This window comes from Patiria miniata, unplaced genomic scaffold (assembly GCF_015706575.1).
Source record: "Patiria miniata isolate m_02_andy unplaced genomic scaffold, ASM1570657v1 HiC_scaffold_7, whole genome shotgun sequence".
Taxonomy (NCBI): domain Eukaryota; kingdom Metazoa; phylum Echinodermata; class Asteroidea; order Valvatida; family Asterinidae; genus Patiria; species Patiria miniata.
Window position 1 is genome coordinate 33377010 of NW_024037074.1, and position 15976 is coordinate 33392985.

The window sequence follows — 15976 nt, forward strand, 5'->3', positions numbered from 1 at the left end:
GCCCAAAAAGTGGAACAAGTCAATACAACAATATTTGCTATGACATATACTCATGTTGTACATTCCCTTTAAATTAGATTGTTAACAGCCAGTGGCGTCGCCAAGGGGGGGGGGGGGGGGGGGGGGGGCAGGGGGGGGTACGTGCCCCCCTGGAAAACCTAGTGCCCCCCGAGTGCCCCCCCCCCATCAAATGCTGGTGCCCCCCTATCCTCTGCAAAATTCTGCGCGTTGTTAAAATCATTACCTCAAAAATAGCAATTTCTTGAGATATCTTGAGATCGAATTTAGCATCAAATGTGGCACCATTTTGCATCTAGCCCATCCTCCGTATGCGAAAATTTTCCAAAGGGGAGGGGGGCACCCCCTCCCCTTAGACCCCTCCCCCAGGACGGCGATCCGTATCCACCTAAGTGCCCCCACCCCCCCCCCTCAAATGCTGGTTCCCCCCCTGTGCCTCCCCCCCCCCCCCCAGACTGAAAAGTCTGGTGACGCCACTGTTAACAGCTAATGGGCTATCCAGACATAGTAGCCTACACGGTGATCAGTGGTACCCTCCCCCTTATCACACACCGAGCGTATTGAACAAGGGCACGTTCTTAAACGCATGTTGACTGCATGTTGCACGCAGTTCAGTGCATGTACACCCATAACAAACTGACTCTGCTAAGCTTTTGTATTTTTTATTTGACCAGCAAGCAAAATATGTGTTGAAATACCCCCAATATCTGACGGATATATATGTAGTGAAAAATCAGTGGGTGCGCCAGCGTTGTATTGGAGACCAACCACCACACTTAAATTATGATCCAATAGCCGTATTGACATTTTCTCAGGCAAAATGATTAGGCCTAAGCAGCTCTGCTATCGGTAAACACCGCGTAGTCGGATTTTTGTCGTGTTTACGTAATAACCTGCGATACAATTACAGTGTGTTTTTAATTAAGGGTACTTAGCGTCAGGCTCATACCGCATGTATCATTCAGAGAGTGGTACGTGTCCCCCAGTACGAGGAGGTCTGTCTAAGCGGAAGGTCAGCCCGATGACTGCGGAGGAGCTCTCGATTGACGACGGCCGAGCAACCGGCCCGGACCAACCCCAGGCCCCGGACGCGGAGCAGACCGGCCTGCTGTACGTAGTCAGCCACCGACTCGCCGAGTCTGGAGCCCATGGGATACCCAACATCCAACGGGCTAACTCCACCTGTAGACGGCTCGTCTGGACAGTGCTATTCCTGGCCGGCTTCGGGATGTTCATCTACCAGGGAACTGTGCTGGTAATCAAGTATGTATATGCATAGCTCCATGGTATATGCAAACCAACTTGTTTTATCTTGAATTAAATTGTTTAGTACACTGTAAAACCGTGTGTATAACTTCTAAACACAAATATAAACGCATATCTGTAACACTTTATAAACGTTTTGACGCGTTTATAAATAATTACCGAACACATATATGTTTAACTTCTGAACACAAATATAAACATATTATATAATATGAAAAACACTCATTCGGTCAGTTTGGACTACTATTTTGGTCTTTTAAAAATGCTGGTTTCTTGAGCTATACGCGAAGGGTAAAAACCTGTTAAACGAATAATGTTAAAACAGTATTTTATTATAATACACTGAAATGAATCTTTGGCCGATCTAATAACACTTTTAATTTCCACACTAAATTCTCCTGGGAATCCTAGATGAAAAATATGGAAAGATTTTTGTTATGGACTTTTCTATAGGATTATTGTCACATTCCATACGGCCCGAAGAACTTCAAAAATATTGATTGAAAGATTGTTTGCCAATATAGGCATTATATTTAATTATGTAAGAAACCTGTCGAAGAAAACTAAACCCAAGGTGGTTCCAACAGAGGCTTATTTTCAAGGTAGCATAGAAACGGCGAAGCATATAAGCCCCTGGTTTAGCTGAAGGAATTTCCCAGGGGATTTATTACAAGAATGAAAGTGAGGTTTGCGAGTGACAGCGTGTGAAAATCCATTTCTTCTGTGAAGAAGTGTTGTCTCAGAGCAGAGTGCCGGGGTTATGAGAGTCTAGTCCTCGGCGTCTCGGGAAGGCTGGATTGCGGCTTGGATGCTGAGTATTTTTCAGGAAGGGTTGCCGTTGGTGCTTGACCGTTTAAAGCGTGACCGTTGTTGGCCACGGTGTGAGTGTTGTTGCTCATTCCATCACATCACAGCCCACCCATTTCCGTTCTCTATAAATGTAAAAGAGTGAAAAAGTCACCCTCCAAAAGAGTGAATCCCTTATATAAACACCCCAAAGGAGTGGAAATCACTCCTAAAAGAATGGAAATCACTCAAAAAGAGTGAACATCACTCCAAACACAGTGGAAATCACTAACAAAAAGAGTGAAATTTCCACTTTTTCGAGGAGCTATTATAAGGGACAAGTCTTATTTTATATAGCTCCTCGAAAAAATGGACATTTCCCTCTTTTTGGAGTGATTTTCACTTTTTTGGGAGCAAGGGCGGATCCAGAGCACAATTTTTTTGGGGGGGGGGGCACACAAATGTTGGTCCCCTCAAAAAATTACGGCGTGGCGTTAAGGACCTCGATTTTTTTTCTCCTGGATTCTAGTTGCTCTGTGGTGCGATCTGAGGCAATTTCTGACCACTTTGACCAACTTTTTTGGGGGAAAAGATGGTGGTGTATACGCAGTGCCTGCCTTTATTGCGACGTCACTTAAAACAATAATTGGGTTCTTTTTGGGGGGAGGGGATGGGGGGGGGGGGCAGGTCCCCGTTGCCCCCCCCCCCCCCCGTGGAATCCGCCCTTGACCCCACCCACTCCGTTCCATTATTTATTATAAAGGATGTATTTGTTTTCAAACCTGCATTTAAAAAAAACATTAAGTAAAACCTGAGGTTACATAAAATATATTTTCATCGAGTAAATTTAATAAAAGACAAGACAAAGTATTTGGTTGTTTTTGAAGTATGAGAGTGTACCAGGGGAGGATCCAGTTTGGGCCGGGGGTTATCGGAAGGGGGGGGGGTAGCAAGCATGTGCTGCTTTTTTTGCATGATCTTCTTAACTTTTTACGTACGTCGGGGGGGGGGGGGTAGACCCCATCCCCATACCCCTCACCATACATCTGACTTGCGACGTCTTTACAGATTTCCAAAAAAAAATTAAGAATCGGCAACCAGACAACTTGTACCTCAATAATGTAAAGAAAAATATCAAACTAAAAATGGTGTCGCACTAAGTCTTAGCAAATGCAAAACGCCATTAACGGATAAACTGAGTGTGCTAGCTCATTGAATTGTAAAAAATATAGACTGCTGCATAATTATAATAGACTATTTCATGCGGTGAGAGAGGCTACAGTGATTAGATGCGCACATACTCAGACAGCCGCCAACCATATCACACATCACCAATCAAACGCAACAAATCAGTTAAATTCACCATGCCATTGAAAAGGAAATCCAATCTTTTTTGCGGGTATAAATCTGTGCAGCTTGCCTACTCTTGTTATGACGCTTTGGTTTTGTTGTTTTCTGAAACACATTTTGCTTTTGTAAGCCAGGCATGCAATTAAATCGAATGGTACCTGCTCATTTCTTTTAACAGTTAATGTTATGCTTTTGTTTGTATACCGTCTTGTTTGTATTGGAAAAAAAAATAGACAAATCATGCACCTGTATTGATTGTACTAATTGATTGATGCTGGCAATCATACTTGTCATGCATTTATACTCCACTGATGAACACGTGCATTTTCATACCTACAAACACTTATCGCCATGTAAATGCGCCGCCACATCATGGAATGTTAGTATCTATCGGGTAAAATCCTTCGAATGTTAATCACATGGCTCTACTATACGGAAGCTCTAGAGTATAATGACCATCCGCGTTACTGCGTTACTGAGATGAAATATCTTGAAACCATGTTTTCAAGATATTCCCGGAAAGGCTATCGTGGAAACGTGGAATACTGTGATAGCCTTTCACAGAAATGTGGAATTCCGTGATAGGCTATCGTGGAAATGAGGAATACTGTGATAGCTTATCACGGAAACGTGGAATATCGTTATAGCCTATTTCAGAAACATAGAATTCGGTGATAGGCTATCGTGAAAGCGTGTAATTCCGTGATGAGCTATCGTGGAAACGTGGAATTTTCTACGCTTCTGTACTCCACTCCTTGATATTGTTATTGATGAAATGTATTCAATGATGTCAGAACCACAAACTTCCTAAATGAAAGGACTGAGACCTCAGCTCTGCATTGAGGACAGTTTTAAAGACTTCTTCGTAAGCGGTGCATGAGTTGAGTTATAGCTTTGAAGATTTTTTCCCGCGTTATTGTTCTTGCCCTTTCTCCTGCTCTGGAAACAACACAGTTTTTATATTTTAAATGTAGACTGGTCTCTCTTGTTCTTGAGAATTATGGAAATCGCCGTGGAAAACGCGTGACGACTTATTTTCTACTGACAGCACATTTCCCAGTCAAAAACCCTGACTGAAAATATCTTTATTTGTGATGTTGAATTTCAATCAGTCATAGGGTCAGTTGAGAATGAGAGTCAAGTGTGACTATTTGCAATCACATCTATTTTGGCATTGTATAAATCGTGTGTGTCTCATATTGTGGACAGTGTATGAGGACAGTATCTTCACAAGCCAGAGAGCGGGTCCAAGGGGAGGTTGGGGTGGCTGAACCACCTCCAATCTCTATCTGACTAACCCATGTTAATTATTTACATAATGAAACAAATTCTACATTTTTCTCTGCATGGTTCTCCAAATAAGATCAACATTCAGTAGTGCAAATCTTGGTTTATTGCTTCAGGTCTTTGGTTTTTGGACTACATCGCCTTAACCCCCCCCCCCTCTGAATAAGTTGAACTTCAACACCCCAGCCACCCCTCTGTGGAGCATCCTGGATCCGCCAAAGAAGCCCCATATCTAGGCTTTCAAGCTGAAGTTGCAGGATTTCACAAATAGCTCGCATTAGCTCTAACAAATTTCAACCCTTCTCCTCCCCAACAAAAATGCAGGTACTACAGTTATCCGATCAACGTGAATATCGAGGTGCGGACTCCGAAAAAGGTGCAGTTTCCGGCTGTGACTTGGTGTAACCTGAACCCGATCAGGAAAGACGCGTTGAGGGACTATGCGGACCTGAACAGTCTTCTGGAGGGAAGTAACCCGGAATGTACAACCTCGTCCGGTAATTCTTCATTTCAGGTGAGCAGAGCAATGGGCCATATTTTGAGCGAATAGGAGCGCCCTAACGAGTCCAATTTAGTAGGAATATCGCATTTTATTATGATACATTTCGCAGTTTGAAGAGCCTGAAGATTAAAAATTGTTAACATGTATTTTTGTTTTAATTATATAGCAACATTTTTACTGACACAAATAACCCTGGATTCATATTGTTTTTACCTCCAAAATGGCGTCTTTGTAGCGCCCTCACTGGTTTAAAAAAAAATGACATGTTGACCTTTCTTTGCCAACCCGTGGTTGACACTTTTTTGCAAACCACAGGTTGTTACTATAGTGTGGAAGGTCAACGTTCAAAAAAAAAAGAAGAATAGCTTTTATTATTTCCAAACATTATTAATATCTCACATCTTTAATACATACAATGAACTTTTGGCCAAATCTGTTGTCAACCATGCCGATTTAAATTTTCGCCAATGCGACAGGCCATACAAAATGGTGCTCAATGTTTTCATACAAAAGAAAAGGTCTATTGGACTAGGTCAATAGTGTTAAACTGGGAACTTGACCTATTACCCTTTTTGAGATATGGCGGATACTCTATAGGAGGGTGCTTATCGATTTAGGTAAAATTTTGAAAATTACAAAAGAGTTGACGTCATTGCCCAAGCCAAATAGTACATATACCCTCCGTGTCTCGGATAGGCTCATTTTATTCAAACAGTATGAGGGAGGTGTTTGACAATGGATGACATTTGAAGATGTTCAAAAATCATATATTACAACATGTATGGTGTTCTTTCAGCAAAACGAAAACAATTCACACAAAACGAAAACAATTCACATAGGAATGTGTGTGAATTGTTTTCGTTTTGCTGAAAGAACACACACCTGTTTTGTGATCCGTGGACAGAACTTTAAAACGGTGGTTGTGTTTAATATTCCGTATTCTGAAAAGTACATGAGTGATTTACAAGATTCTTGTACTTAAAGAAAGCTTGGCTTTTACATCCTAGATTTTGAAAGTGACACATGCAGAACTTTATTAAGAAAATTGGCCTGCCATTTGGGTTTCCTTTATTGTTTTACTCACCCTGTATAGCGTTTGACTCTTTTTGTGATAATTATTTACTGCTTAAAAACAGTGCCCTAGGTCCAATTCAATATAATTGCCGAGCAGAAAATATTGCCCCATTTGTTTATTTATTTATTTTTGGCCAAGCGAAATCAGCTGGAAACCAGTCACACGCAATATAAATCGCATGACATTTAGTTGATGACCTATATTTGCTAAGCAAATATTTTCTGTGCTTGACAAAATTCTGTGCCCAGCAGTTCCATCAAATATGCTTACCTAGAGAGCCTCCACCATACGCAAACACCAACACTCGCAATCGGCGCAGATTTTGAGCGATGGGTCCCAATTTACTCCGCGCACTTAATGCGTTTTCCTTGCTGCGTGATTAATGCATATCCTACTCAATGTCCAATCATCATGGCCTTGCCTGAATGGTCAAGTGCTCCCTTCGAGTTCCCTGTTGGTCATAAGCGATGACTAGGGCGGTAATGATGTCCGTCCGACAGTACATGTCTATAACAGTGATTAAATACTATGATAGATGATTGTAAACATGAAAGCGTACGTAAGGCCAGAGCTTGGCACCATCTTACAACAAGGACGGAGTAAACAAGTTGATCGGATTAAATTTAAGCCAATATTACAGATCAAAGGGTTCCCCATCTATGGTGCTGCTAACACGATACGAGTTTACCTCTATCAGCTAGACTTTTCAAATTTAATTTTCTACCAAAAATATGAACCTTTAAGGGAATAGAACAGTGACATGTTTATAACCGACAAAGAGCTTTGTCTGCGTGATATTTGATGAACTTTGTAGGTTGGTTGGATTAACGGCACACTGCAAAACCTGTGTTTAGCAACTAAACACGTTTTTTACACTTTCTTGCTATCTATACAAAACAAGTTTAAAGTAAGGATGGAGAGTGTTTAACTTTCGACATTAATGTTTGGTAATTTGACACATAATGTTTAGCATCTAAACATGTTTACAAAGTGATTACTGTAGCAGGTTTGATAGTCTGGTTTCCTGACTTTACGACCCCATGACGTCGATTATAGTGGATCGTATACGTCAGTGGCCGTCACACTCAAAATTAGAACCATACCTTCGTCCAGTGCATACACTCAACCAAAAAAAGAAAGTCCCCCTTCCAATATTTGTTTGTCTTGAACTCAAAATCTACTGAGCACCTCTCGCTCAAAGACTAATCAGTACAGAAACTCCTTAGCTATCCAGCCATACTCTTTATTTGGCCCAAAACAGTGATAATGTGTATGAATTTATGCAATTTATGACAAATGATACCAAAAACAGTTGCACTTTTGTATACGTGCAAGTTGTGGTTCACACTCACCTTACACGTATACAAAAGTGCAATTTGTTTTGGTACCATTTGTTATTAATTTGCATTATTTTGTACACATTATCATTGTTTTGGGCCAAACAAAGAGTATGGCTGGATTGCTTAGGAATGTCTATACTGATCAGTCGTTATTTAAGCAAGATGTGCACGGTTGTTTTTGAGTTAGACAAAAAAGTATTAAGAGGGGACCTTCTTTTTTGGTTGAGTGTAGTTAAGTTGAGCTTTAAATTGGCATTACAAATTATGCAATCTTTGATTAAACGATTCGAAATATTCCAAAGCCCAAAGCCACCAATGCAAGGCCATTGATCGGATTTGTGTCGTTGCAAAGCCCCTGTCAACAGATAAAAAAAAATCGATGTTTTCTAGAGCCAATGTACGTCGTTAGCTAGCCCAACATCACCCTTGACTACGCACACTGACTTCCCACCTGTACAGTACATAATTTATGTATGTATTAATATCTGTGACACGTGTATTTATTTAAACGTCTTTGTATAGTCGGTGTCTGTTTATTGACCTTTATTGTAATATGCTTGCGCTTATCATGTTGCAATTAATAAGTTGCCACATGGAATTAAACTCATTCTGACAGTACCTAACATGGGTTTTTATTCCTATGATACATAGAATCCTAGTGGACTCTTCTAGGTCAATGCACTGTGATTGTTACGAATGGTATTTAAAAAAATTGACAATCCAAACTTTCATTTCGCAACGGCTGAATTTCCAGCTAATTTAGCTTTGATAATACTTTAAATCTAATTCAGTTTCAGTTCGTATGTTTTCATTCCCCATCTATGAGAATATACGTAAATAGACAAACAGGTGTTTTACCCTACAGTATACACAATGTACAAATAATCCAATGATTTTTATTTGTAGGCCGACCCTAAGAAAAAGGTTAGCGGTCTGAGCTACAAGCAATGATGTATGCCAAGGTTTAGATCCCGGAGGATTTTGATTGTTTCCGAAGAATAGACACCTGCCAAAATGGTACCAAAACTAGTTTGTTTAGAATAGGAAGGAAGAAAGATATCACAGGTATAATGGGGCAGATAGGGGAAATATTTGGGGAAATTGTGCCTTTGATGATACAAACATGGCATTTGGAACACACTCAGAGTATGTCTTAAGCAAGATATTTGGCTATATAGGGCCATTGCAGATTTGACCTTTGAAAAAATAAAGGTAGAATAACAAGCATTTTTTTTTAAATTTTCAAAATGGCTGCCACTGCTTGTCTTTCTTAAGACATACTCTGACTGTGTGCCATATGCCATTCTTGTATCATCAAAGGCACAATCCCATCACCTATCTGCCGTACTACAGCGCGTCCCAAAATACATGCAACTTTTTTGCGAGGCTCCAGCGTCTGCATGGAAACACATACCGCCATTATTGTTATACAATTTTAAAGCTTGGAATCCGAACTTTATCCCTGGCGACTATTGGTTTGATATTTAAAAGAGTTTTAAAACTATTCGTGTTCAAATAAAGGCACGTCGAAAACAAACCCAACCAATTTCAAGGAAAATCGATGATGCGCTGGTACATAAGATGCAAACTCATTTAGTCACACTTTGAGCGCGCTTTTTGAATAGGTACATACTTGCACGTGAATTTCAAACTTGATCTTGAAACGAAGAGCACTATTGGGAATTCATTTAAGGTTTAGTCTACGTAGATCGAAAAGAATGGGAAACACAGAAGTAAAAGGCAACGAGGTCGTCACATCATGAACATGGTGAACCATTTCCACATTAGAAAAAAATGCACGATATATTTTCCTTGAAATCGGTTGCGTTTGTTTTTGACATGCCTTTATTTAAACACAAATCATTTTAAAAACCCTTTTAAAAATCAAATCAATACTTACCAGGAATAAAGTTAAGATTCTGAGCTTTAAAATGATATAAAAATAATGGCGGTACGTGTTTCCGCGCCTACGCTAGAGCCTCTCAAAAAGATTGCTGGTATTTTGGACGCGCTGTACTCCTGAGTAAGGTCGTTACACCAGAAACCGCCAAATGCGTAAATCCTTGGGAATGGGAATCAGAACAAGGTAATGCCTACCCCAGCCCCACCCCTCCCCCAGCGTTGAAAACTCTTCGCCCTTCACCATCGGCGTATACATGCTTAAGACTAAACCAGGTACATGACTTGACGCTTCCAAGCTGAGTGTTTTCGTCAAAGACGATTTTGTGATTTTTTGAATGACTAAAACTAGTATTGGATGATCTCATTATGCTGTCTTTACTGCTACGTGGAAAGCCTCGGAAGCGGTTCCAAGTGAGTATCCCGCATAAATTGGACGGAGTGATTAGTTTCCCTTCACCGCATATTATAGACCCAATCAGTCTTGGTAAACCTATAATGATCGGGGATGCTTCCTTTACGTTGGCATCAAAATAATCAGAGATTTTTTTTCGTTAATAATGTGCACGATCTGCGTCGTTATTAAAGCTTGGTTCATGATGGGCCTGAACTGACTAAATGGGCCATATTCACGAGTCGGCCATATTGAATTGAATGTGAGGTAAAATCTTCATTTTTGGAACTTGTGTAGAGAAATGAAAGCAATGACGTTACAAATTAATACCAGTCTGCTCTGATGAAAAAATGAAAATTTATGATTAAACATACTGTAATGTTTAAAGCCGCATAAAAAAAAATGAAAGTGAGGTTAGAATGAATAAATAGTCTGGCACCGTCCCATTCAACAGTTCACAATTTATGAAGCACATTCAGGGAACACGACGAAAATGGCTTCCTCTAGAATAAGGCCCATTGTCTGTTCTGATTTGGCAACAGAATTGCGGCAAAGGAGTAAACGTTAATATATACTTCCATGGACGTTTCTAAAGCCCGGTTCATACTCTGTGCGAAAGCGAAAGCGAACAAGAATTGGTGACGTCATGGCAAGTCTTCGCGCTGCGAATTCGTAAAAGTTGAACACATTTCAACTCGGGCGAATTTCGCAGCGAACGTTTCTTGACGTCAAATTCGCTTCGCATTCGCATTCGCGCCGAGTATGAAACGGGCTTTCAGCATATTTCTCCCTTTTGATTGCCAAAGGAAATCATGGTTGTGCACTGAAAAATTGTCTGAGTTAATTTTACCCAAGAAATGGGGAAAAACTACCCCAAATTGGTTGTTCTATTAGTATTGTTTGGCTTAAATTTCTGCTAAATTTAACCAAAACTTGTGGTCAAACAAGACCAAATTTAATTTGCAAGGTTTTGTATGATTACAACTTTTGGTTGAATTTAACAGACAACTTTTCAGTGTGGTCATGTGGTCAACTTTCAGCTAATTCTCTTCTGCTTTGCATGTGTATCTGTTGAAATGCGATTGGATGTAATGGAACGGTTGTGGCAAATGCCATCAAACATCAGGTAGAATGCCCCTTTGGGTTTTTTTGGAGTCACAGTTTAATAAGACTAAAGGGGTTATAGAAGTCGGATTGAGTGGACCAAAAAGACCCTAGGCTTTTGGTACAGTGTAGACCATGGTATTATGTTATGCCAACACAACCCGGATAAGCAACCCAAACATTCAAGCATCTAATACAGAAAACTTTCATTGGTTGGGGTGATCATAACATGTACATGTAGTTTAAGCTTCTACCAACCTGAAAATTAGTGGGCAAGCTTTCATCCACTCCTGTGGACTTTCTCAAGCCAAGTGATTGTGTACTCAGTTTCTTGCTGTCCGTTGTCCCGAGATCACTGGAGCGTAGATAGGTGATAATGAGTAACCAGAGTCCCTATTCAGCGAGGGATTAATCCTTTTGATCTAGATGGATTCTTTCACCTTTCTAGGCCAGAAATGTGTTTCAAAGTCGATAATGTGGGCATTGTCCCAACCAATGTTGTGTCCAGTATTAAGGGCGTGTTCTGCAACTGCTGAAAGAGATGGATTGTTCAGTCTAATAGCTCGTTTGTGTTCTTTCAATCTCTCCTTTAATGTTCTCCCTGTTTCTCCAACGTAGAAACTGTCACAATCAGTGCAAGCTATCTTGTAGATAATACCTGTTCTCTCTTCCATGGGCGAATTCAAGCATCTTTTACATGTTATTTGTCCATTTTTAAACACTTTGGGTTTTGTGTGAATCGAGTGAGTACAGTGCATGTTTACCGAATTATTTAACCTAGCATTTCCTTTGTTGGTGTGTTCTGTACTGTACAATAAAGTGTTTATTTTTAGTTTCTAGGGTCCTTCACTGAAAAATGCCCTGGGTTAATTTTACCCAAGAAAGTGTGAAAACTGCAACTACTCAAAATTGGGTTGTTCTATAACCAATTGTTTGGGTTAAAATTTCTGTTAAATTCAACCAAAAGTTGAAGTCATACAAGACCAAATTTAATTTAGTCTTGTATAACCACAAGTTTTAGTTGATTTGAACAGAAATTCTAACCCAAACAATTGGTTATAGAACAACCTAATTTTCGGTAGTTGCAGTTTTCACCCTTTCTTGGGTAAAATTAACCCAGGCAGTTTTTCAGTGTTGGCTTAGAGAAATTAATACACGTAGCCTAATCTGTGAAATTCAAACCATCAAGATCCCTTTTTTACTTTGATAATTTTTCCTGTTTTGATCATTTTAGGGTTATCCAAGTGACTGGGATTCAGCCGACATTGACTACAGCGCGGAGGACTGTGACCGCCAGACTTTCGACTCAGCAACAGATATCGTCGGGGCCATGCCGTACTCAGAAAGATCCAAGACCGGGCACCATCTCAATGACATGCTGCTCAAGTGCACGTTTCAAGAGAAGCCCTGCTCCCCGAAGTAAGATTCATCTTCAGTGTTCAATAGACCTTTATCATGCTGCCGCCATTTCAGTCATGTTCCCTGTATCCAATAGCAGTACTTAATGATAATGTTTTTGTGTAAAAAGGAACCAGACTATTTTGTTCTTCCAGCCTCGCTTTGGTTACGTTGATTTGAATGGGGACAATTCAGGATGGCCGCAACTTGATAACGGCCTATATACGCGATTCACAATCACTTCTTTTGCTTGTGCAACCCGTTGATTTCCATGTAAAATATTTGGATAGCCCTTTGGCCGTTAGACGTGAAGTCACCTAGCCTTTAGTCAAGTCCCACGCGCTTACCCGGACACTCGACGCATCCTGGTAAAAAGACTAGCACGAGCGGCGAAGCCGCGAGGGCCTTTACCACTTCGTGCAGAACGCTTATGTTTTTCTTTACATTTTGTCTACAGATTTGGTAGACATGCATCATGCATGACATGTTGTGAAAGGCGTGCGCGTCGTGTTTTTAAGAACGCGTGTGGTGCGTGCCCTCGAGGGAGGGCGCGCGCGTCGTCACCTCAAAAATGGCTTGTTCGTGGTGATTGGTTCATATATATATGCAACATGCATGATTCATATTACTTTAAAAAATGCATAATGATTAGTTCCACGAGATGGTAAAGGCGGTCGTGGCTTCGCCACTCGCACTGGTCTTTTTTTCGTGCCAGAATCTGGGGCGCCACGCGTCCAGGTAGACACGCGCGCCTTGACTAAAGGCTAGAAGTCACCGTGCGCCGTGCATTACAACCACTCCAAGGACAATCGATTTGTAAAAAGGTACACATGTTAATGGTACCTTGTGGAGACATAACCGGACATAAGGGAGACATTAGGGAGACATAACCGGACATATTAAAGGGAGACATTAGGGAGACATGAACCGGACATAAGGGAGACATTAGGGAGACTTAACCGGACATATTAAAGGGAGACATTAGGGAGACATTTCGCAGCCCCTATTTAGGGGCAAAATGTTAGCGTCGTAAAGAGGCTATAGATTGATTGCTCGTGGTCCAATCATTTAAAATACCAACATTCGTGGGGTATAGGATAAGGTAATTAAAGCTTGAACAAATTTGCGTAGAAGTCTATGGGCTTGAATACCATCATTATCAGGGGAAATATTCACAATTTTTTTTACCAACCGACCGCCAGATTATTTTGAAAATTGAGAACATGTGACAGCTGGCTTTATTGCCCATTGAAATATAAACTGTACTTTTGTCCAATCGAAAAGCATGATTCAGACTTGGTTTTTTTTTAAGGTACAAAGTAACGTTAGGCACTCCCCAAATAAAGCCCTTTGAACCGCAGTTTGTGATTTCATTTCACTAATAGACCAGATACCTGATGATGTTTTATCATTTAAATTGGCTGCAGTTAACGAGACAGGTTGCGGACTTCCTCTAGTAGGCCTACACTCCATTCGTATCAATCAAGTCGACTATTCAAATAAACTGTGATAAAGACAGTCATTTGTCATTATTCACCCCTGTTGCTTGTGACTTGACTTGTGCCCTTCTTCTTCTTCTTCTTTTTTGGCTGTTTCGGCAACCAGCCGAAACAGCCTTTGTTTATTGTTAAAAGTTTTTTTTTTTCTTTTTTCTTTTTTCTTCTTTTTCAGCCATTCCCATAACATTTGTACACGTTGTCACAGTAGAAGGCACTTTTGGCACTAAAATCAATCCGATTGATTGTATATAGTCGGCACACACTTAGACCAGCATCTGAAGATGTGTGCCGAACATTGACGTCATCATGACGTCATCACGTGACCGTGACGTCACAATATAGGTGCATATTTTGAAGGCCTATATTTTCATAACTACAGATCTGATCGGGTTGAAACTTGGTGTGTACCTAAACCGGGATGTGTTATAGATGAAAGTGTAAGTGACGTCACGATGACGTCATCACTTGACAAGTGACGTCATATTAAATGTGCATATTTTAAAGGCCAATATCTACAGAACTACAGGTTTGATTGGGTTGAAAGTTGGTATGTACCTAGACCGGGATGTGTTATAGATGAAAATAGAAGTGACGTCATGATGACGTCATCATGGATTACATGACGTCACGTTAATGATTAATAGATTTAATCTTTAAAAATCAATATAAAATCAACCGTGAAAGACCTGAACGTGATTTTTGCGGGAATTGATAGAATAATCCAGGGTCTTCATGTTTGATATTATGTGCAAAATCATGTGACCCTTCCTTCCGGTTGAAACCGGAAATGCCTTATAATTTAAAATTGGTGAAAGATGTGAACTTGCTTTCAACGATGTATGCTCTGACTTAGTTGTTATTCACCAAAAAAATTATAATTATAGATGAAAAACGATATTGACGTCTTTATGACGTCATCACGTGACATGTGACGTCATAATTCAAAGCCCTATGAGAATGTAATCTCATATTATATGCTACCATTTATTATAAACAGAACTACATATCCTTCCTGGATGGAATTTATACTTGAAACTTTACTGGTCACATGTCACAAAAAGTTAACCGAAACGGCCCTGTGTTTGTCCACAAACATAAGTCTAGTTTCTTCTTCTTTCGTGAGGTCGGGTTGGGGCGTCTCAGGTAGTGAAGTTAGCAGTTCGAAGTCAGGTTCTTGCTTCCTGACTGAGCTCCTTCACGGAGTCCCAGCCACCTGCAACTGACTTGTGACCTGGGGCCAGTTTCATCGAGCTGCTTAAGCACAAAATTCGCGTAAGCACAAAAAAACCTTGCTTAATATAATCAGGTTGCCAACCCAAACTCCATGCGATGTACATTGCTTGTGACTGGTATTCTTAGCCTAACAATCGCATGGAGCTTTGGTGGGTAACCTGATTATATTAAGCAAGATTTTTTTTTGTGCTTAAGCAAGTTGTGTGCTTAAGCAGCAGCTCTATGTAATTGTGTCCTGATGGATACTGACCAAAATGACATGCGATTCACATTGCTTGTGACTGGTATTTTTAACTGTTGTTTACTTACCGTAACAATCGCATGGAGTTTTGGTGGGTAACCTGATTATATTAAGCAAAGTTTTTTGGTGCTTAGGCAAATTTTGTGCCCGGCTTAATCAGCTCTATGAAATTTGACTTAAACTGACTTGTGACTTGGCTTTGTTTAACTTGCCATTTGACTTGAATTTATCACCATGGCTTCGGACTAACACTCGACCGGTCATCCAAAACTTTTTGTCCCTAAAGTCTAACAATGCAACTGTTTATATTGAATTGCTTTTAACTGACCTAATTTTACCAATTTGTAGGAACTTTTCCACCATCTACAATTCCCGTTACGGCAACTGTTACACGTTCAATTCTGGATTCAAAGGCGTCGAGGCAATCAATGTTACCAAAGTAGGACCAACCTATGGTACGTATAATTAACAACATGCATGCTGTTTTTCAGCAAATAGGGTGCATGCCATTTTAGTAAATATGAACATACGTGAATCCAAAATTCTAATGTTTGACAATTTAATTTATTTTTAGATGAAAGTAA

At 40.3% G+C, this 15976-nt stretch overlaps 1 protein-coding gene across 3 annotated transcripts in view; it reads left to right on the top strand.

The window, feature by feature from the left end:
• Positions 1–610: 610 nt before the first annotated feature.
• LOC119745761 (amiloride-sensitive sodium channel subunit beta-like) overlaps positions 611–15976 on the top strand; it is a 35129-nt gene continuing 19763 nt past the window's right edge. Inside the window, exons 1-5 of one of the 3 annotated variants that reach the window (XM_038222350.1) lie at positions 611–1281; positions 5032–5221; positions 9920–9937; positions 12256–12440; positions 15741–15847. In XM_038222350.1, coding sequence (XP_038078278.1) covers positions 971–1281; positions 5032–5221; positions 9920–9937; positions 12256–12440; positions 15741–15847 — 811 coding nt within the window. In that variant the 5' untranslated portion in view covers positions 611–970. Of the gene's footprint in view, positions 1282–4651; positions 4723–5031; positions 5222–9919; positions 9938–12255; positions 12441–15740; positions 15848–15976 lie in introns of those variants that run through there. The other 2 variants (XM_038222352.1, XM_038222351.1) reach the window with 2 other exon arrangements.